At 37.0% G+C, this 22043-nt stretch overlaps 3 protein-coding genes across 4 annotated transcripts; 2 read left to right on the top strand and 1 right to left on the bottom strand.

Annotated features, from left to right (window-relative positions):
- Positions 1-521: 521 nt before the first annotated feature.
- Positions 522-7748, bottom strand: LOC116718862 (lysosomal protective protein). Its single transcript, XM_032561115.1, has 11 exons — positions 7460-7748; positions 5493-5604; positions 5272-5409; positions 5037-5195; positions 4315-4406; positions 3406-3490; positions 3179-3331; positions 2946-3091; positions 2077-2239; positions 985-1074; positions 522-913 (listed from the first exon to the last, which is right to left on the bottom strand). Exons 1-11 carry the CDS (start codon positions 7636-7638, stop codon positions 830-832), a joined length of 1401 nt encoding a protein of 466 aa, XP_032417006.1. The 5' UTR covers positions 7639-7748; the 3' UTR covers positions 522-829.
- A 1555-nt stretch (positions 7749-9303) lies between these two features.
- On the top strand, positions 9304-14480 carry LOC116718075 (transcription factor E2F4-like). 2 transcript variants are annotated; one of them, XM_032559724.1, is made up of 9 exons: positions 9304-9503; positions 10550-10659; positions 10753-10887; positions 11043-11086; positions 12053-12117; positions 12208-12523; positions 13645-13692; positions 13783-13824; positions 13904-14480. In XM_032559724.1, the coding sequence occupies exons 1-9, from the start codon at positions 9354-9356 to the stop codon at positions 13948-13950; spliced, it is 957 nt and encodes a 318-aa protein (XP_032415615.1). In that variant the 5' UTR covers positions 9304-9353; the 3' UTR covers positions 13951-14480. The 2 variants fall into 2 exon arrangements, with proteins under 2 accessions (XP_032415615.1, XP_032415614.1); XM_032559723.1 differs by having other exon boundaries at positions 13780-13824.
- A 105-nt stretch (positions 14481-14585) lies between these two features.
- Positions 14586-19647, top strand: LOC116718074 (dynein regulatory complex subunit 4-like). Its single transcript, XM_032559722.1, has 11 exons — positions 14586-15132; positions 15348-15440; positions 15639-15836; positions 16672-16872; positions 16953-17007; positions 17092-17297; positions 17567-17722; positions 17822-17902; positions 17983-18192; positions 18285-18350; positions 18501-19647. The coding sequence occupies exons 1-11, from the start codon at positions 15130-15132 to the stop codon at positions 18546-18548; spliced, it is 1317 nt and encodes a 438-aa protein (XP_032415613.1). The 5' UTR covers positions 14586-15129; the 3' UTR covers positions 18549-19647.
- Positions 19648-22043: the final 2396 nt, after the last annotated feature.

The raw sequence follows: 22043 nt of genomic DNA, 5'->3' as shown, positions 1-22043 counted from the left end.
ACTACAGTTTAAAAGTCAAATAATTAGAACCTTAAATTAGTGCAATTGACTCCCTTAAAGCAAGAGCAACAAAAGTGTGACTCCTAACTGCAGTTCATAACATATTAGTTGTGTTTTTAGCTTTAATTTAAATATTGTAGGTAGGGTCCCAAACATTCAATGACTATTTACTCAAAAGCGTCCATTAATTAAACTTTGCTACACCTTCCCTGGATTTAAGCCATGAGAACCTTCTTTAGACCCAAAACAAATTGCTCTTTTTCTATTTTATTTAAATATTTAATGTTTAGTTTGTTGCTGAGGAGATAAAAACCAGAGAATTCATAATAAAATAATTTTGTGTTTTAAGCAGAGCGGGATTTATGGCTCCTGAGGACTTTTAATTTTGCTGAAATTTAATTTAGACACCAGTTTGGACTGATTCAAAGAGTTCCCATTTTCACTTTTTTGTAGACTTTATTCTTACAACTCCAAATTGTTGGTAAATTTGAATGATTCCCCATTAAGATCCAGAAATCGGCTCAATTTTAATACAATTTATTTTCAGTTACATGTTGAGGATTACATCTTCCCTTTGTAGCTTTGCTCTGGACTGTGACAGTCCTGCCATAACAAATATGATCATACAAACTGCGAATTTATTCCCATTCTTCAAGCAAAGAAATAAAACCACACAGGCATATATGCAAGAACCCACCACAAGAAAAAAAACACTCAGATATCAAACATGAGGTCAGTTCGCCTCAGCAGTCTTTAGGCACAGCAAATGGATCTTCCCTGAAATGAAACATGGAGTGCAGGCTGCAAAACGCAGGTTGCCTCCACAGACTCAGTACCGTCCGTTTTCTATGAAGGACTGAAACATGTGGAAAGCTTGACCCGGCGCCCACTGGGGAACCATGTGGCCGGCGCCCTGAAACACATGAAATGTAACATCTGTGACACCGAATCAGGACATGTTTTCATGCAAACATCAGTGCTTACCTTCACTGTCAGAAAAGTGATGTTTCCAAACTGCTGATAGAAACCGGCAATCTGGTCATCATGGATCCAGGGCTGGTAGCTGCTGGTTGCCTGGGGAGATTTTAACACAGCGATGAGGCAAATCTTAAAGCTGCGTTACGAAGAACTGGCTTGTTTGGTTTAAATCATTTAGAAAGAACACAAACTTATCCATGCTTTCATTACGACACACTTGGATCACTCCAATTATATGGACTGATATTCTTTACAACATCTCCAAATGATTCAAAAGGCTGCAGCTCGGCCAGAACCTGGAAAACCTGAGCTTCTCCTCAGACTGATTTTAAAATTCTTTTTTTGGTTTTTAAAAGTTATAAATGGCTTAGCGCCGACTTACCTCCAGGATACTCTTCACTACTATTCCACTTCCAGAAAACTTTGATCAAATAATAAACTGCTCTGACAGACGAAAAGCAGAGGAGAGACCCGGCATTTGCTGCCACTGCTCCGAATTTATGGAACAACATTAGATCTTCCCAGAGTCTGAAACATTTAAAGCTCATTTTTAGTCTCTGGCATTTACATACTTGTCCTGTTTAATTTATTTTGATTTACTCCTATGTCTTTTTATTTTTTTACAGGTGGTTTTATGAATACTGTACACCACTGTGCCATAGTCAATAGCTGTTTTTAAACGTGCTTTATAAATAAGATTGACCATATCTGAATTTCCTTCCTGTGGAACAAAAAAAGCTATTTCTATTCAAATCCACAGGGGAAAAAAACAAAACTAGTGAGCAGAAGTGATGAAAGGCTGGTGACTTCAACCTCAGGCATTAATAACATATTCTCACTCTGAAGTACGTGTCACCAATCCTACAGGATGGATCAGAACACATTTAGCCTGACGAGCAAATCAAGTCTCCCTGACAGTTGAACTACCTCAACTCCACCACTAGGGTGTGCCAAAGCTCTACAGAAAAAAGAAAAACTATTTACTCAAGTAACTCCAGCTACATTTAATCTTTATAAATCAAGAGAATGTGTGCATATTTTGGTACATTTAAGAAGTTGTGTATTTAAGGATTTAAATAAAATATTTTCAGAATGCACCTTAAATCCGAGGTCCTCCACAAACCACTGGTCTCCCAGGAAGTTGCAGGCCATGTCAGTGTCTCCGTTGTAGACGAGCGCTCGCAAGTCCAGAGAGAGCAGCTTCAGGTAAACCTCCTTCATTGTGTGGTATAACGTCGAGTATTGTTGTTCAACAACGTCACTGCAACAAGGACATATAATCAACATAAACTATCTGAAAACAATAATTCACAGTAGTTCCACTTAGCGCTGCAACTAATTATTTAGTAATCAATTATTCTATCGATTACTTGGATTTAAAAGAATGGCACATTTTGCTGATTTTACCTTTACCTCTTTTATGCAATATCAGAAATACATTAAAATGTAAAACAAGATTTTAAATAAGAAAATAAATACATTTATTGTCTGAATGGCAACAACACAGCATTCCTTTAGCGAATGCATCTGCAGCTAAAAAACTGTTTCTACCATCAACATGAAAAGCTCAGTGGCATCGAGTCACATTTTCTTATTATCAACTGAAATAATTGTATGCAAAAGGAGCTCAAAATGAGATTTTTTAAAAAAGATTTTGAACCAGGTGAAGCTAAAACTGAGTTCTGGATAGAACATATTTTCACACATGTAAAAAAATTTTTTTTTTCCTTTGTCTTTACTGCTCTTAATGTGTTCTTTCACCAAACGGTCTGTATACTTCATTTAGCAATTACTAAGTTAGTTGACAATCATTTCAATAATTGATTCATCAAGATTAATCATTTCAGCTCTAGTTCCATTATCGCCGTCACTTATTAAAAAAAATCTCTTAGTTGAAAGGGTAAGCCCTATTTGCGGTTTTAAAATAAAACGCAAGGTAAATTATGTTCCCGTTTGCGTCGATCTACCTGCAGATGTCCCAGGGTGGCAGAACGTCTGGGATGTGCAGCGCTTTCCTCACGTCGCCTCTGTTCAGCCAGTTTATCTGAGCCGTGCTGTTGATGCAGGGAGGGACGCCCCTCAGAGACACAGAGGACTTCTTGACATCTGGAAGCTGCGTTCGACATCACCACCAGTAATGTTGCATGACATTAAAAAGAATCTGATGGATTCACAGACGAGTGATCGAAATGCAGAGCACCTTGAAGCTGGACAGGTTTTTCCTGTAGCTCCTGAAGAGGTGACCCATGGCTCGCTCGTATCCTTTGTGGTACGCTCTGAGGCCCTCGCAGTCCAGGTAGAGGGCATACTCGTTGAGCCCACTTTCATACACGATAACAAACGCCACGTTCACCTGAGTAGTAAAAAGGAAATGTTGATCTTCATTTCGGAAAGCCAGAAAGTTCCCGCAGGACGGTCGACACATACCAGATTCATGCATTTCTCATTAGTGTTGTTGTAAAAGTTACAGCTTTTCTCGTCACAGCAGTTTATGTTCAGATCACGCCACAAACTGCACATGAAGCACAAACAAACCTCATAAGCGATCTGCAAAAGAATTGCTGTCACATGACAGAAACCATCTAAAAAAAGGAACAGAAAATTCACTGTAAATTCACAAACTTATACATTTAAAGTTGGTTATTTGATGGAGTGGGACTGAAAGCCCCCTAGAACCCACAAAAACTTTAATGTTTACACAGTTTAAGTTTTTTTTTATGTGTGTTTCCAAGTCTAAGCTGGGAGGATAATAAGTTCATTGAGCAGGAAAGACTTGTTTTTATTTCTGTAATTAATTATGCATTTCCCCCCCCAAAAAATTTAAAGGAATTTTTTCAATTCCAATGCAATAATCTATTGGTAGTTGTAAAAAAAAAACCCAAAACAACAGGAATGAAATAGTAGACAAAAACAAGACATTTTAAAGCTGGGAGAACAATTGCACAAGGTCATTTTAACAGCAGAGACACATTTCAGGCAAAATAGAAAGAAACAAGCTTTGACTCAGAGACGTTACCCAGTAACCAAACGAGACCAAAGTTCAGACAGAAAGAGAGATTTTCTCCTGATAAACTGATCTGAAACCACTGTTAAAATTGTTATTTGTTCTTAGACTAAAAACATTTGGTTAACAAAGAAGGATTTTAACTAATTAGATTGGAGGCAATTTAAAAAGACAAGAACAGCAAACTGAAGAGTAATGCTTATTTTTCTATTGACGTTACAGAAGTGATACTTTTATTTACAATTACGAAACATAAATATGTTCCTGAACGTCTGAGGTTCATATACTTTTGTACAATTTCTTAAAAACTAAAAGTAGAAAGAGTTGCTTACTCTTCTCCAAACAGGCCATGGTAATAACCGAAGTAGATCAAAGATTGGTCATTGAGCGCAAAGCTACTGAGACCGTTTCCCACCGCAAAGCCCTGAAAAGACAAACATTATAATGATTCAATTAAAACAGATTAACTTTTCATCTCTGTCCGTTTTTATGATAATGGTTTGGAGTTAATACAAATCTGAAATTATTTTTTAGAATGTTAAGAGCTTAGTATGAAAGCAATCAATAAAAAAAGGTTAAAATGAAACATTCTTGTAATTACTATTGTTTTCAGAATATAAGCAAAGGTGATTGATAACCACAACTATTGGTCGAATATGAATGGCTTTCTACAAAGTCAATTTAACAAACATACAAAGAAAAACAAAAACAGACAATATTTCTTTGTCTTTCTTCAATCATTTAAGGGACAAATATCTTTTAGCATTTTTCTATATTTTGTTTAATCTGTGAAGAGGATCTCAAAGCCTCAACTGACTCCTCAATGAGGACAAGCAACTGATTGAAAATATTTTTCAATACATGAACATGCTTTTCAATAGGCTGACATTTCTGTATTAAATATCTTTTACTGGTCATTTGCGATGTTGAAATTTCTTGCTGCAAGCAATAATTCTAAAAAAATAAATCCTTGAAAGCATTTCACTCCGAGTAATTCATCTACTTCCACTTCTTGAACTTTTCTACTTTTACGTTTTTTCCTGCAGCACCTCACCTTGAAGTTGATCTTAGCGTTTCCTGTTGCCACACGCAGACTCAGCGTCGGAGCGTAAACGCCTCCGTAACTCTCCCCAAAGATGAAGAACTCGTTCTGAGTAAAGTTCGGGAACTTGGCAAAGAAACTCTGAAGGGCTTTGTAATTATCGTCAGCAACCTGAGAAAAAGAACATTTACAGTCTCAAATTATCTGCAAGCTTTCTTTTTGGTCCAAGCAAGAGAAACAAACATACCTGATCATCATCCGTGTCGTATTTTTTACTGTCAGAATAAGAGTATCCCACTCCTGCAGGAGACTCCAGGTACAGCACGTTGGCGATCCTGTTCCAGCTGAATTTGTTCTCATAAAGAGTGGCTCCATCATCATTTACCTGCAAATAAAGGCCTAACAATTTAAAGTTTGTCTGAGTCAACAGTGCACAGATGCAGTTACGTCCACGACAAGAGAGCTCACATGAAACGGCCCGTTCTCCGACAAGAATCCGTCCAGAGAGCTGCAGCCGGGCCCGCCGTTCAGCCAGAGAACCAGCGGGTCTGTGGCCGGATCTCTCTGAGAAGTTACAAACCTGCAGAACATCAGAGATAAATAATTAACCGCCATACACAACATGGAGTGACGGTTAATACACAACATGGAAATCCAGGATTTATACATTTGATTTGCAACAAACTTGTGACAAGGAGCAGGATCAGAACCAGCAGAAAACAGATCCTTCAAAGTGATTCCTCTCAACTTTGGATGGAAAAGCAGTAAAATTAGCAGTGAAATTATGAGTTAAAGAAATCTCTTTGTCATTAAGCCAAGCATTACATACTGGTTTTCTTTTACCACAAAAATAAAATGCTCCACTCAATAAAGATGATCGTTTTCCTCTCTCTGTTCCAAACCCAAATGCAGAAGTGAAATCTTCGCATTACAAAAGCACATTTTATATAGTAGGAATATTTTTCTAGCTCCTGACAATTTTTATTTAGTAGGAGCTTATAAATTTGTGGTTTTCTGATCCAAACACCCAACAAATATAAAATAAAAAATAAAATGCCCCCCCCCCCCCCCAACGTCGCTATAAATGTATAACTGTTGTATACAAAATAAGAAAGATTGCAACTAAAGATTTGCAGCTGGGAAATTCAGTCAATAGAAATATGATTGTCTTTATTTATTCAACTCTCTGAGAGTTTAGTTCCCATTTACAGCAAGAGAAAAGCTGTCACAGTTATTTATGGGTAACTTCTTAGTTCTCGTGGTTTTTATTACTCTCAAAACGTTCTAGTTCTGGGAGAGGAAGTTCAAAGCTGAGCTTATAGTTAAATATAAATGTGTTGCTTCAGCTGCGAGCGAATTTTAGTTTGTTCCCCTTTGGGTACTGCAAAGTTTTTTTTTGATATAAAAATTAAAGTCATTTTTCTTTCTTGTTGCACTTTGGACAAATAGCATTTTTTTCATCAGTGTTGAACTTCCAGTGCTTTTATTTACAGAGAAAAGTGTAAAAGAAATTCATCTTGAAAAGAATGCCAGCAGCAAGCTCACCTATTAATTTTCAACATCTTCTCTTCCTTCCTGTTAAACTTTACCTCAAAGTATTTTAAAATTGTCGACTAGAAGAACGATATTGGTGGTTATTGGTGACCGAGTGCATTGAGGAAGACTAGGGATGAAGTGAATTTGATCTGTGAAGGATCACCTCAGTTTTCACATCGACACTGAAGGAGGGATCATTAAATATTCCTCTGAAACATTTGCCACAACATGTCACTGCAGGTTTCGGCAGTTCAATCAAATACCTCCAACAACTGATTTCCTGTCCTGTGCCTTTACTGCAAAATGCAGGAGTACTTTGTTGGCACCTCTTGTTGATTCTGTGTTGCTTTGTGTTTCTGTGTTTGATATGATGTAAAACACTTTGAAATGCCTTGCTGCTGAAATGTGCTATACAAATAACATTTGATTGATTGATTGCTTGATTGATTGATTGATTGATTGATTGATCTCTCACCATCAGCTGCGGTTCTGGTCGCTCACTTCCTGATGTTGAGATACTTTATTGTAGTGATTATATTTTTTCGTATTGTGAAAATCCCTAAAAAAGGCTTACATGAGCTTTTACTAAAACAGAATTTCCTCTTATCTTTTCTTCTTTATTTCAGATAATCTTCAGAGTATCCGAAGAAGAAAAAGAGACTCTTCAACAAAACCAGAAAGTTAGGTTGTCACATGTTTTTCCAACAGTACAAAACACGGTGACTGAAAATCTCGCGGCAGCTAAGAGATTGTTTTAAATATGAAAGAATAATTACATAATACTCTCTGTAGTTTAATATACATATCTTTGGTAGTTTCAACATCTTAGCAAATGACATTTAAAGTATTTTATCAAACATTTCACACCATCACCATCAGTCAGTCACAAAGTCTCTTACCAATAATGGAGAAACTTCACATTATTCCCAGTTCCTGCCTGCAGGTATCCAGACCACTGACTGTAGTTGGTTTTGAACGTCATGCCCGGCAGATGAGTGACCTCATCGGGGGCGTACTGAGCCCGGGCGCCGAGCTGAAGGACGGACAGCAAACACAGCAGGAAACCGCCGACGTGCATCGCTGAACCTCACCTGTGTGTCACACAGAAACCCCAGACACGGAGACGAAGATAAGAGCTTCCTGCACGGAACAACACCAAGATCCAAACTTAGCGTCATATGACTGCTGCGGAGTCACGTGACCACTGCGTGCCGGAACACGGAAACAGCTCAACACTTTTAAATTAGGTAAAGGAAGGAACCATATTAAACATGCTACAGGTTGCTGTGTCCATTGTGGTCAAATTAAAGCAATAGAGAATATTTTCTTGGAATATAATAAACATGCACATAAAATAGAGACATTAATTAGAAAATTAAATGAGAATAAAAGTAAGTTAGGGATAAGGTAATTTCTTCAAAGATGTGGATGTAGTTTTTACCAACAATTTGGGTCAGAGGAAAACACAAACAGATTTTTTTATTCATTTCTTTAAATAAATAAATAAATAAATTAGGTGCTGTTCATTCAAAAATATTAAGAGTTCTTGTCGCTGATTCTTCACATTTTGAATTAAAGTTTAATGAGGTTTCAAATCCACAACAAAAAGATATCTGGAAACGCAGGTATACACAATTGATGGAGGATGGTGACTTTTTCTTTGTTTCTTTATGAATACTTTCTTTTTCCTTTTCATGCTCAAGTTGTAACACAGAAGATGTCTTGGAAAAAATCAATAAAAAAGAACATAATACACAGCTTACACAGTGTTTTTATTTTGAGCACTTCTCAAGAGATAACTTTACTCATCTCAGACCTTGGAAAAAGAAGGTTAAAAATAATTTGCTGAGTGACTTTTCCACTGATAAACACAATCGTGGGGCTTATCAATGCAAAACCTAAAACAAAGGGCAGAGACAAGTCTGAGCCACAAGGGTTGATAAGTGGACACAATAGTCTCAGATAAAGTTGTGCTACGAAATTTAGCAAGAAAAGATAATCAATTTCAAAGACTCACCACATTTTTACTCTAATTTTAACATTAAGATGCGTCACAACCTTTCATTTATAAAAAATATTTAAAAATATCTGATATGCTTTGAACTATTTCTATTCAAGCTAAAATCATTTTACTGCAATCTGGGAAGAGAGTGTTAATAATATTGGAGTCACGCTCCCTTGCACAAAAATAATTTCGACTTTAGTCACAGGTTTCCTCACTATTGAAAGAAAAATAAATATTTTTGAAAATAGAAGCTATTTTATTTGTCCAATTTTCATGTACATCCAATGTAAATACATTCATGAGAAATGACTATTTAAAAAGTGGTTGAGCTTTTATTTTGAAGGCAGCAGGAAGCTTCGTATCACAAAACAAGACACGTTCAAATGAAACAGTAATTAAAGACGGCCTTGACATCAGAAATTAAACTACGACAACATTCACCAACATTTCAAACTTTTTTTATCTTATGTAAAAGTCGCTGTCATTAAGAGTCACTAACTTTTTGTCCGTACACGAAAGTTCTTCCGCTAAGAAATCTTGCAAAAATAAAGTTTTGCTTGGAACTACGTTGGTTCTAGTTTCCATTAAACCAGAAAAGGTAAGCGCGTAATTTAGTTGTCTTTAGAAAAAAATTTTCATATAAGTTTATCAGTAACATCACAATACAATTTCGAAGAAAACACACACAGGAAACCCGACTGGGGTTTTACTTTGAAGGACAACATTCCGGTTGTTGGCACCGCGCCGCTAATTCAAATCGGGTTTGTTTGATTGTTCTGTGCGGTAGAATGGATTCTGAAGAAAGTCCAGAAAAAGAAACCTTTGTTTCGAGACAACACTTCAGTTCCAAGAGGATTCCCAAGAGCCTGACCCTTCTGACTCAGAGGTTTGTTAGGCTGCTGCAGGAGGCCGAGCACGGGGAGCTGGACCTGAACCACGTACGTTGAACAGTGAACGCAACACGCCCCAAGTTTATATAGTCTGTGTTGAAAGTCCGTTTTAACTTACTTCATTTCTTTTTTTAATCTAAATTAGCTAACTACTTTTATAATATCTCATTCAACATTAAAGTCTAGATTGTTTGCACATTATGTGTACGGCCTTTACATCCTTAGAAACAAGGAAGGAGGTTGGCAATTTCTAGTATTCAATAAATAAATAGGATTCCAACTGCAGTCCACAATTTGGGAATCCCCACAAGCTCTTGAATTGACTTTTCTTCACAATTGTCTCCATTCTACAGTTGTTCCTGTTGCTAGTACAGCTTTTTCTACCACTCTCCTTCCAACTTTCCAGTTTTATAATTACATACAGCACTTTGTGATCAGCCAGCTTATTTAAAAATTACTTTTTTGCAACTTGTCTTCCTTGTGGAAGGAGACAGTGACTGTTGCACAGCTGTAAAGTCGTAATTGTGTAGGTAATAGCATGATATTTCAGTATGACATTTCTTTTATTGGTCTCATGTAATATTCAAGATTTTCCAAAAACCTAAGTTTGTGGTTCTATTAGCTGTAAGCCATGATTGTCAGTAAAAACAGGAATTTAAAAACAGGAGGTAAAACACTTTAAATAGGTAAAGTGTAATGATGGCTATATTTAACACATTTGAAAAATATTTAAAAATCTATTTATTCAGTAACACAATTCACTAAGTGGAACATTGCATATATCATTATTTTTTAAGGCTTTATTTTGCTTTTATTATGATAATTTTCCACCTACAGCTCATTTAAAATTATATTACATCAGACCAGTAAAACAACATTTTAATGCAAAAATATTGGCTTATTGAAAAGTATGTTAAATACCTGCTGAAAGGTTATTTTCAACACATTGGAACACCTAATTTCATTCTTATTGAAAATGACTGCATGTTTGCATCTCTTAATATTTATCCCAGTGATGACATCTGGGCTGTCTTTAACATAATTTTGTTTGTTTTTAATTTATACTAATTTATACTATTAATATACTCTTTCAGGCATTCAAGGTTCTGGCTGTGAAACATATCAGAAGAATCTACGATATCACAAACGTGCTGGAGGGCATCGGTCTCATTGTCAAAATATCCAAGCGCCATGTGAAATGGGTGTAAGTTTTTACCTCTTGTTGGTTTGCATATTAGGATTGCAGAGCAAAACAGAGTCTGTATAACAGCTTGACACGTTATTTTTGATTTCCAAGAGGGACACCTCTTGACAACAGATTCATGAACCTGAACTCTGAGCTGGAGGACTTGAAGTGGAAGGAATCTATACTGGACCAGCAGAGGATGTTGGTTCAAGACGTCATCAGGAGCCAAACAGAAGAATGGAAAAAATATCCTTTCTGTAGCAGTTTATACATAAACATGTTGGCTTACAATATGTTTCTTAATTTCTTTTGGCACTGCAGTGATCAGATTCAAACTAATCATGTGTGTCGCATTGGTGCTGAACTATATCGCTTATCAATATTTCTTAACTCAAATCAACTCTGACCTATGTGACCAATGACGATATCTGCAACTGCTTCAGTGGTGAGGCTGGGTTTTTTTATGGCTGATTTGTTTTAAAGGGGTTAAAGGGTAATTAGTTTTTTACAGTACATGATAGTATCTTGAAGTTGTGTATGAGAGAACATCAGACTTTGTTTTAAAACACTTTGCACATTATAATCAAGGATTATATGGGGAAAAAATACAGTTGGGGGAATTCTGCTTTATCCTATGCTGCTATAGTTACCTGGCCTATATTGCTCTGGTGAAATATTTTAAAGATTTCACTCTATTGAGCCTAGTCGAATATCACTTTTTATCCAGATTCTCTGCAACAATCGACCAAGGCCATTAAACTTTTACTGCTTGGAAGAAAGCCAAGCACATCCTGTCCATGCTATGTGTTTGATGTGTGACAGTTCAAGGGCATATCAACTCAGGGTGTCATCTAAAGCTCCCACCAACTAATGCAACATCACATAATAATGAAGATGGACATATAGCATCCGACCAAAACCTGCTCTCACAGGACGGCACTGAGGAGGCCAACAAGAAAATCAAGGGGAATATTTTTTTAGACTGAAGAACATTGTTATAGCAGCATGAGTCAAGTAAGGTTCAAAACCATTAAAGTTGCATGAGGGTTAAAAAGTCACCCTCTCTGACTGAAGTGTCCTTCAAGTTTAAATCAGAGGAAGAGAAAGTTGCTGTGAATCCGGAGGATTTGGTTTGGCTTAGATTCAACCTGCAAGGCTTCAAAAATTCAAAGGCAGGGATTAAATAATTAAAAAGCTCAGCTGATTTTGACATAAAAGTACTCAAAAGTTTGATAATGTAATTATGAGTTCTGAACAATTGAAGTTTTATTGTTATCTAAACAGAATGAGTTGATGTTTAGCTGATTCACCAGTTAGCTGGAAGAATATAGCAGTTCAAGGGGCTAAAAGAAACTTTCTTTTTCGCTTTAAATTGCATAAAAGTTATCATAATTATCTAATTTCCCTCCAGGTCACATTATTTTGGCAGTGCAAGCACCACCAGGCACCCAGCTAGATGTTCCCATTCCCAAAGCTGTAAGTTCTGCTTCATTAGGAATCCTTATTGCTTCCTCTGTCCTTGATGCGGTTTCATTCAGATGAGATAATGGCTGTATCTTCCTGCAGGTCCCAAACTGCCCGGCAAAGTATCAGATCTATCTGAAAAGCATCAGAGGGCCTATAGATGTTGTCCTTCTTAACAAGAGAACTGTCAGCTCTGCTCTCGTTGTACTTCCAGTCCCACCGTCTGAAGAAATTTTGCAGTCTGCCAAGTCGGCAATATCTGCGTCAGAAAATAAAAAAAACAATGATGGACTCTGGGAGGCATCAGCTTTTATCGCAAAAAGCACTAAATCTGAATGGGGAGCTGAGCAGGACATGCAGCAACTTCAAGAATCCTCTTTTATAAACTCTAGCCCAAACAAAACAGAAGAGTCTGCATGTGAGTATCTAATGTATTCATTCACCTTGAAACTTTTCATTTAGTCAATCCAAACTTAAACGTTGCTGTATTTCATCGGTATTTCTTGTAACGGATGAACATAAAGTAGCTCATAGTTTTGAAGTGGAAGGAAATTCTACAAATAAAAGCATAAAATAAGTTTTTTCACTTCATCCCCCACTTAAATCCATACTTAATGCAACCACCTTTAAATGCGATTACAGTGCAAGTTTTCTTGCATGTTAGGACTGACTTTTTAAGATTGCCAAATGGATTTAGATTGGAACTTTGACTAGGCCAATTAGTCATATGAATTTCCTCATCCTTCTGGAAGGTAAGCTTCGGTCTCAGCATCAAGTTTTTTTGGAGTCTTTAACAGGTTTTCTTTAAGGGAAAGAAAATAAATAAAATGTATTTATCTGCATCAATCTCCCTTTGCCTCTGACCAGGATCACTGATGATGCAGAAGTACAGCAGTCCCATATCATGATGACACCACCACCAGATTTCACATTAGAGATGATTTACAGCGTTTTACATTTGAGGCAGAAAGTTCAGTTGTGCTTTCATCTGACCAAACCACCCTGTTGTGTTGTACATGGCTTGTGGCAGACCGGAAACATGACATTCAATTAATTTTTTTAAAATGGGGCTTTCTGTGAAGTTGTCTGTTCAACAGATTCTCCCATCTGAGCTGTTTATCGCTGCAGCTCTCCCAGAGTTGTCATAAGCTTCTTGACTAATTCTCCAATTAATGCTCTTATCTACAAGCCTCTTAGCCGAGGTGAATGGGAATGTCTCGGGTATTCTTGGAGTTGCTACATAGTATATTCTGTTTTTAATTATGAATATAGTATATTTCTAGTGAAATAATCTGTTGTGGCCACCTTAATTTATGCTGAGGTTTCATTACACACATGTGAACTTCATTTCCTACTTCCCTGACTTATGAAGACAATTATTTGTCCTAGGATTTATTTAGGGCTATCAGCGTGAAGGTGACTGAATTCATGAAAATGTCCCCCGCTGCAGATTTTGTATGTTAAAATATATTAATATCATTTTCCTCCAACTATGGAACTGTGCACCTCTCTAGTAATGTGTAAATGTTTTATTCCTAGGTCAAAACATTTCAAAAGAACTACAGAATCACGTAGATTCATCCAAAGGTTGGACTTGCTGTTATTGAAGATATATTGATTAAAGTTTGCCTAGTTAACTTCATATAAATTTAACATGCCATTTCTTTTTGTTATAAGTAATGGATGCAGATCTGTTCACCCAGTTCATTCGCTCAAAAGGTAAGTGTCCTGTAGTTTTTGTTTGTTTTTATTTCTTGCATATTGTTATTTGCATTAATTATGTTTGCTTTGGTCTCAGTGTTCCCTCCAATCGTCCAGCTGTCTACATCCCCATCTAAGGCGTAAAGGTCACTGTAATCAGGATGAGAGTTACCTGGTTGATATCACGTTGTGCTGTTTTTAGGCATCAATGCCTACATTTCTTCATGAGCAATGTTTTATGATGTATGTTTGGTTTAAGTATTTTTTTTTGTCAACAAATAAAGTTTGAATTATAATACAAAAACTGTCTTAATTCAGTTTTAAAACCTTGCACTGAAACTGTTTTCTGCAGTGTGAATTATACTGCAGAAATATCAGACCTGTGATGGTCTCAACCTTTACATTATCTGTGTTTGTGCTGGTTTAAGTGACGAGTAACATAAACTTTGGAACTACTTAAACAGTACAAGCTTTATTCTGTTTATTACCATCAAAACTGTAACTCTGCTGGGAACGGTATGTTCATAGACTTAAAAATTATGGAGTCAAAAAATGCCATAACTCATTTGTTATGAGATGCTAACATTGTCTACTTGTGCAGTAAATTTAGATATCCTGGTTAACCTAACAAGTGTTATTCTTTTTTTTTTTTTCTTCAATTTTATGGTAACACAGAAACTATGAAACCCAAACTTGTTGAAATAATTCTATATGATTTTACATAAAATGAGCCACCAGTTTTAGGTAATCGTTTAATTTAGCTCAGTAAATTAACACAAATAACTAGGGATACATGTATTTATCTATTATATGTGTTTATTACCAATTTGATTTCAAACATGTTAAATGTCTAATAATTTTTAAAAAATAACATTTTGGTACATTTGGCACTCTATACATTTTCACAAATTGCAGGTTTAAGAGAGTCAGACAGAAAAATGATACAAATTTGGGACCCACGAAGTGGAGAAGTAGAAACAAAAAGAAAACATGAATTTGGGGGAGACACACAAAGCACATTTTTTGGAACTGTGCAAAACAAATGTAAAGCAAGAGTTTTATAACCGCCTTGTTTCTACATGAGCGTGCCTTTAATCACTGCATTGACGAAACATAGAAAAGTAAAGGTTTCCTTACTTTTTTGCTTTAAAAAGCACGTAAGCCATAAATGTACTTAAATACTAGTTACTTCCGCATTCACGGCGTTGTTGCTATGGAAACCTTAGTGTAGACCACTGGAGTTGTACCTGCTGGCCGCTGTTTATCTTAAAAACATAACCCAGAAATCACCGTTCCGTCATCGTTATCGACTCTAAACGAATTATGGTAAAGTGTTTTTAAATATGATTTTTAATTTACGAATTACTTTCCGTAAATTAAAAATGTTTTAATTTAATTACCGAATGTCGTTGGTAACACCTACGGCTTTCTCCGGAAATGCTAGGTGTTAGGCTAATAAGCAAAAAATGATTATGGCGTTTCCATTCAAAGTAGCCAAGGAGCTATGAAAGTTGGATCTTACACTTCTTTTTGTCTAACAGCCACCCAAAAAGGATGAAAAGAAGAAAAAGGCGGAACCGAAGCCCCCTACGCTAATAAATGGCCTCACCAAGGAGGAAATATCGAGGGAACAGGTTAGGTTATAATTTAAATGTTTTAAAGTACAGGTTTGAACCCCACTAACCTTAACATCTGTCTTTTCATACCAGTTAAGACTGTCCTCTTTATATCCTTGTTTTGGGTTTACATACTTTTTCCACATACTTTATGCCTTTGTTTACAAAATGTGGGCAGCGTGTTTGGATTGTTTACAGCGATATTTTGTCTTTCAGATAGAAGACCATGTTGTGCGACTTCGCGAGGTGCTGGACAGAGAGAGGGAGGAGAGGAATTACTTCCAGCTGGAGAGAGACAAGATTCAGTCCTTTCGGGAAGTTACTGACAGAAAACTTTCGGAGGTTAAGGCTGAACTTAAAAACCTGGAGAAGGCCATAGAAGATGATCAGGCACATCACCTAGTGGGGATTAAGGTAATGCTCAAATACTGCGGCTGCGCTATCACAAATAGGGCTGAATTTAGTTTTCGTCTATGTCCAGACAAACATATATTTTGACAAAGGTAAAAAGTCACCTGTGTGTAACCCACAGTACTGTGTGCAATCTTATGTTTGCAAAGAACTGTTTGGAAGTCAGTAGTAGTTACTATTATATTTTATTCACATACTGTAGGAGACATTGTTCTCTCTGATGATCATTTATGATTGAAAACAATCAGCTGGTTGAAAATGAGTTTTTTCAGTCTGTAGCTTGAAGTACAGTACAGACCAGAAGTTTGGACACACCTTTCTAATTCAATGGGTTTTCTTTATTTTCATGACTATTTATAAGGCAAGAAATCCCACTTATTAACCTGATAGGACACACCTATGAAGTGAAAACCACTTCAGGTGACTACCTCTTGAAGCTCATCAAGAAAATGCAGAGTGTGTGCAAAGCAGTAATCACAGCAAAATGTTGCTAGAATATAAGGGGTATTTTCAGTTGTTTTACACTTTTTTGTTTAGTGCATATTTCCACATGTGTTATTTATAGTTTTGATGCCTTTAGTGTGAATCTACAATGCCAATAGTCATGAAAATAAAGGAAACTTGTTGAATTAAAAGGTGTGCCCAAACTTTTGGTCTGTACTGTACATAAGAATGCTTAATCTTCGTTATGAATCACAGCCACCTAATAGGCGTCACCACTTTCAGACATCGGATAGAAGATAAAACCATTTAGCCCATATAATTATAGTGCATTTTGAATGAAAAACTGGATAGATTTTCCATTTTATGCAGCTTCATTTGATATCTTTCCTGCCAGGTCTTTAAACAGAAGATGAAGCACCTCCTGTGTGAACACCATAACACAGTCACTGAGCTGGAAGTAGATATTGTAACCTCAACCGATGTGCTGGAGGATGAGCAGAGTCAACTGGAGGCAGATCTGTATAAGGAAATGATGGGCATCCTGGTTGAGATGCAGGAGTCCAGCTGTGAGGACGTTTTTAAAGAGCTTCTGCTGGTTCGTCCTGTACAGAATGACATTAAAACACCTCGACATTTCTGACGCGCACTTAAGTGTTCTTCTTTTTCTTCAAACAGAAACATGAAGAAGAAATGACTGCAGCTAGGGAGAAGTGGGAGAGACTTCTGAGAGGTGAGCAACTAATTTGCTACACAGTTCTGCATTTCATAGTGTCAGCAATATAATGAGCTACATCTTTGGTTCCTGTTCAATCAGAAACTGCGGTCAGAAACAAGACAGAGATTCAACAGCTGGAAAAGGAACACGACAACATAATGAAAAGTGTGACATGTGAGCGAGAGCTGCTCTGGAAGAGCCACTTTGGCAATCTTAATGAAGATATTGAGAGATGCATAAGTGACGCAAAAGAGCTTATTAGTATGCTGAGCAGAGATACAGTAAAAGAGATCACAGCTCTTAAGGTAAGCCCGTAAATAAAATAGCTATTAGACTGATTTTTGATACAATTTCAATTGACTGATTAAAATATATGTTTTGTTTTGATTTAATGTAATTTTATTATTCAATAACAATTGAATACAAAAAAATGCAACTTTACACACACATGCTTTTTACTAATGGTGATTATTTTTAGATTTCTCAGTTGCTGCAGCTTTAATCTTAATGTGTGCCTTGGTGTGGTAATTTTTGTATTTAACTCCCATAAGTTTTTTTTTTTTTGTCATTATAGGAATGCAGAGATAAAAAGGCCTTGGAGCTGATGTTGATGAAAGATGAATTTTTTGCTCTTTTGAAAGAAAATAAAGAATTTGCAAAGCGTGTTGCAAAAACCGAGAATGAATATAGCCGTCTTGAAAGGAGATCAAAATCCTTCTCACAGTCAGAGGTTGTGTTGATGATTCTTTTTGTAACTGGTTGCTATTATAAGTGGGGTTTTTTTTAATGTTCTTTTTTTAAATATAATTTGTTACAATGTGTTTCACAGAAACAATTAACAAATCCTCAAAAAAAGGTCCTGAAAGACAAGAAGACAGAGTTTGAAGACTTGGAAGAGCAATTCAGGACGGTAAAAGCTTTTTTAAGTTTTTGATGGCTGGCGTGTAAGAAGCATTCATATGACTGAAGTTGTTTTTAACCTTTGCGCAGCTTCAGATTGAGGTGGAGGAACTACAATCGTCTGTTCCTAAGAAAATTGATATTGCGCAGAAACAAGCAGATCTGTCTCTCGTGCCTCTGGAGGATGAGCTGACGGCTCTGAATGACCATGTGGAGCAGATCCAGGCTCAGCTCCACGCCTTGATCTCAGCCCCTAACGTGGACCAAACCGCTGTCACTGAAATCACTCACAAAGTCGAGGTAATGTCGTGAGCTCACACCTTTGGTGGCTACTCTTAATAAGTTCTCTGAGAATGTTTTCAAAAGCATAACAAAAAAACATTTGCTTGCAGAAAGAACTGGAGATCAGAAATTCTGCTATCAAGAACCTAAAGCATAAAAGATATCTGATATCAACGGTCAGTCGTATTTTTACTTGAGGAAATGAGAACCTTGCATTTGATCATGCTGTTGCATGAAACTTTTGGTTTGATTTGCATCAGTGTCTTACAAACAGATCATGTGAGTTTTTGACTCGCATTCACGGGAGATAAATGTATGTCTTTCAGGCTCATACTGCCGCGCTAGAGAGGGCGGAGGGCGTCATCGCGGTGTAAAAAAGATCTTGAAGAGCCCTTGATTTCCCACACAAGTTGCTAGATTATATCTGGTCAGATTTTAAATTTGTTCATTCTTTTATTCTTGGTTTAATTACTCTTTGACAAAACTAAATATTGATTTAGGGCAGGAAATCACCTAATCAGAAGGAATGCAAAGCCAAACATTCAACCTCACATTGAAACCCTAAAACAGCTCTGTGACCAAAGCTACCCTGTTGTAGTTTTTTTGGTGGAATAAATAAAAACAAATCTTGCTAGGTGTTTACAATAATTTGCTTTATAATGAAAAAGGTGCATGTTTATCAAGATTTGGCTTAAGGTAAGGGATTTCCCTTATGAAGCATAAACTGTTTTTGATGGCATTTAATCTGTGTACGGTATCTAAGGATGTAAAAGGGCTGAAGTCACATAATAGACAAAACCTTATTTAATAGTTAGATTTTACTCTTCTAAATGTTTAGTTATGCACAATATAAACTCCTAGGTAAAGTAAGCTGGTTTTATAATCAAATATCATTTATAAAATCAAAGCTTTTTAGGTGATTTTAGTGAAATGAAATGGGCTTTTTGCTATTGGCTCCCGCTACATTTTTGTCTTTACCTAAAGTTTTGGTTCTGTAGCTCCACTCACTGACACACATTATAAATTATTTACACACAGACTAATATGATTTTAAGCTTTTATTTCTGTTAATTGTGGTGATTTTCTGCTCACAACTGATGAAATGGCATCCAAGATTAGATTACTACATCAGACCAATTAAATATATATAAACTTATATGTGCATATATGTTATAATTAATTATGGACTTACTGAAAAGTACCTGTTTAAATGTTATTATGCTCTAATTTATTGAATATGACTGTGAACTTGTCATGGTGCATCTAAAAGGCTGCTCTAAGATAAATGCTAGAAAAGAAGTAATGCAGAAATGTTTGTATGTGTTACGTAACAGTATAAAATTTATTTTATTTAGCCTTTGTAATACTTAATTTTGCTAAGTAGTTTGTGGAGATGACTTTGTTTTGTTCTGCTGTGTACCAGTGACTTTGTAATAATTTTAGAGCTGATACAATAAAACTGTTTCTGCAGAAGTTAGTTTTTTTTTTGAGCCCACACCCCATAAATTTTATGTATGTGAGTTTGATCAAATATAATGGTACAGAGAAACTCTCTTCAGCATTTGTTGTCTGACAAATCTCTGACCTGCTGCTGTGCTGCATTTATTCACTACTCAAATCAATATAATGGGATCAAGTGTCTAAACCTCATTAAACTGGAAGCAAATTGGAAGAGATCTTCATGTCCATCTAAAATATGAAAAACAATCTGTGATATACTGATTAATTCTAACAAATAATACAAGAATCGGCAACTAACTATAGAATTTTTGTGTTTGCCGTCTTACAGATTTCTTCTCTTTTTGTTTTTTGTCGCACTTAAATGTTTCAGATCATCAAACAAATTCAAATATCAGAATCATCCTGGAGGTCAGAAAGAACCTAGAGCAACATCTAGAGCTCTGCAGACCTAATTAATCTCAGCTAAGGTCAGTGTTCATAATTCAACAATAAGAAAGAGACTGGACGTAAATGGCATCCGCGGGAGAGCTGCAGGGCGGAAACCGGCGCCGGCTCACATTTACCAAAAAGACACCTTTATGATCAACAAGACTTTTACAAAAAGCATTCTGTGAATTTGCTAGATAAAAGTGGAACATTTTGGAAAAGGTGCACAGTGTTTTATTTGACTTAAAACTAGCAAATGAAATTTAGAAACAGGATATGATATTGAGAGATAAAAATATTGTGATGTTCTGGATACTTTTCTGGTTTGGGGCCCAGAAGACTTATCATACCTGATGGACAAGGGAGTAGCCAGTTCTGACCTTATACTCAAGCACAACTGAGTCATGCAGCAGTACAAGTAACCAAAACACACTAAATAAATTTTCTGAATCCTTAAAGAAACAAAATGAAGGTTTTGGAGTGGCCTAGTCAAAGTCCTTGCTTAAATCTGATAGAAATGTAGTGGAATGACCTGAAGAATCCAGCCACATTCCAGTGTGGCTGGATTCTGTAAAGAAGAGTGGTGAAAATTCCTCCATGGTGATGAAAAGATTAATAATAATAATAATAATAGTAATAACCACAGATAGTAATAATCACATCGAGAGGAGCCAGTTGAGGTGGCTCGGGCATCTGGTCAGGATGCCTCCTGGACGCCTCCCTGGTGAGGTGTTCCGGGCACGTCCCACGGGAGGAGGCCCCGGGGAAGACCCAGGACACGCTGGAGGGACTATGTCTCTCGGCTGGCCTGGGAACGCCTCGGGATTCCCCCGGAGGAGCTAGAAGAAGTGGCTGGGGAGAGGGAAGTCTGGGCCTCCCTTCTGAAGCTGCTACCCCCGCGACCCGACCTCGGATAAGTGGAAGAAGATGGATGGATGGATGGATGGATGGAATAATAGTAATAACCTTTATTTAACCTGATTTGTCTCATTGAGATCAAAATATCTATTTTACTAAAGAGACCTGACCAAGACTGACAGCATACAGAGAAAAAGATCCATTAACAAATGGCTTAATAGCAGTTGCTGTTGCCAAGGGTGATACAACCAGTTACTAAATTAGGGGAATAATTACTTCTTCATTAATGGTAAGAGCTATTTTTAAAGATTTATTTTCCTTTAATAAATGACATCAAAATTAAAAAAACTGCTTTGGGTGTTTATTCAGATTATCTTTGTGTAATTAAAACCTGTAAAATTCTCTCTCACTGCACTGCGGAAAATGTAAAAAATGCATGACAACGAGAGAATTTCCTGCTTTCTGATATAAAATGCTTGGCTTTCATGGTTTTGTTCCCCTTCTACTTATAATCTAGACCAAAGGTTTGCCTCCAACCATGAATTAAAAAAAAATCTCAACAACAGCAGCATTTTCGCCAGCTGATTTCCCTCCTGCCATGACCGAGTTTGCAACAGAGAGAGGAGGAAGGTATGGGGCGGATCCAGTTTCTCATTGACTATTCCCGTGGTGAATCGAGCCCTGCTGCACTGAGTGATTGCTGTTCCCTGTGGCATCAATAATATAGGAGGAAGTTATTGTCCCTGCGCAGGCCGCAGTATCACAGAGCTGAAGCAGGCGGAGGGAGGGGCTGGTCCTTTCACCCGGCCCTCTTGGGTTTCAGAGCCCGCAGACAGTGCTTTGACTGCTCTTGTGCCCCTGCACAAGGCCCAATTGTACGTTTGTCCGACTGAGGCATAGAAGAGACTAAAACAGTGACAGGCTGCACAGTCCTGCTGACCCGGCCCCTTCGGTAAGACTACACCCCCAACAAACCCAGTGTCACCAGATGAGTCCCAGCTCAATGGGGGATCAGTCAGCAGGAGACACTGGACGGTTCGAGAACAGGATAGATATCCTGGGTGTGATTAATATGATCCAGATTTTCACCTTGTTTACACACATAGCTGAGAGCTGTGACCTTC

Source organism: Xiphophorus hellerii, chromosome 4 (genome assembly GCF_003331165.1).
Source record: "Xiphophorus hellerii strain 12219 chromosome 4, Xiphophorus_hellerii-4.1, whole genome shotgun sequence".
In the NCBI taxonomy this organism is placed as follows: domain Eukaryota; kingdom Metazoa; phylum Chordata; class Actinopteri; order Cyprinodontiformes; family Poeciliidae; genus Xiphophorus; species Xiphophorus hellerii.
The sequence above is the reverse complement of the archived record's forward strand: the minus strand, read 5'-3'. Positions and strand labels throughout refer to the sequence as shown.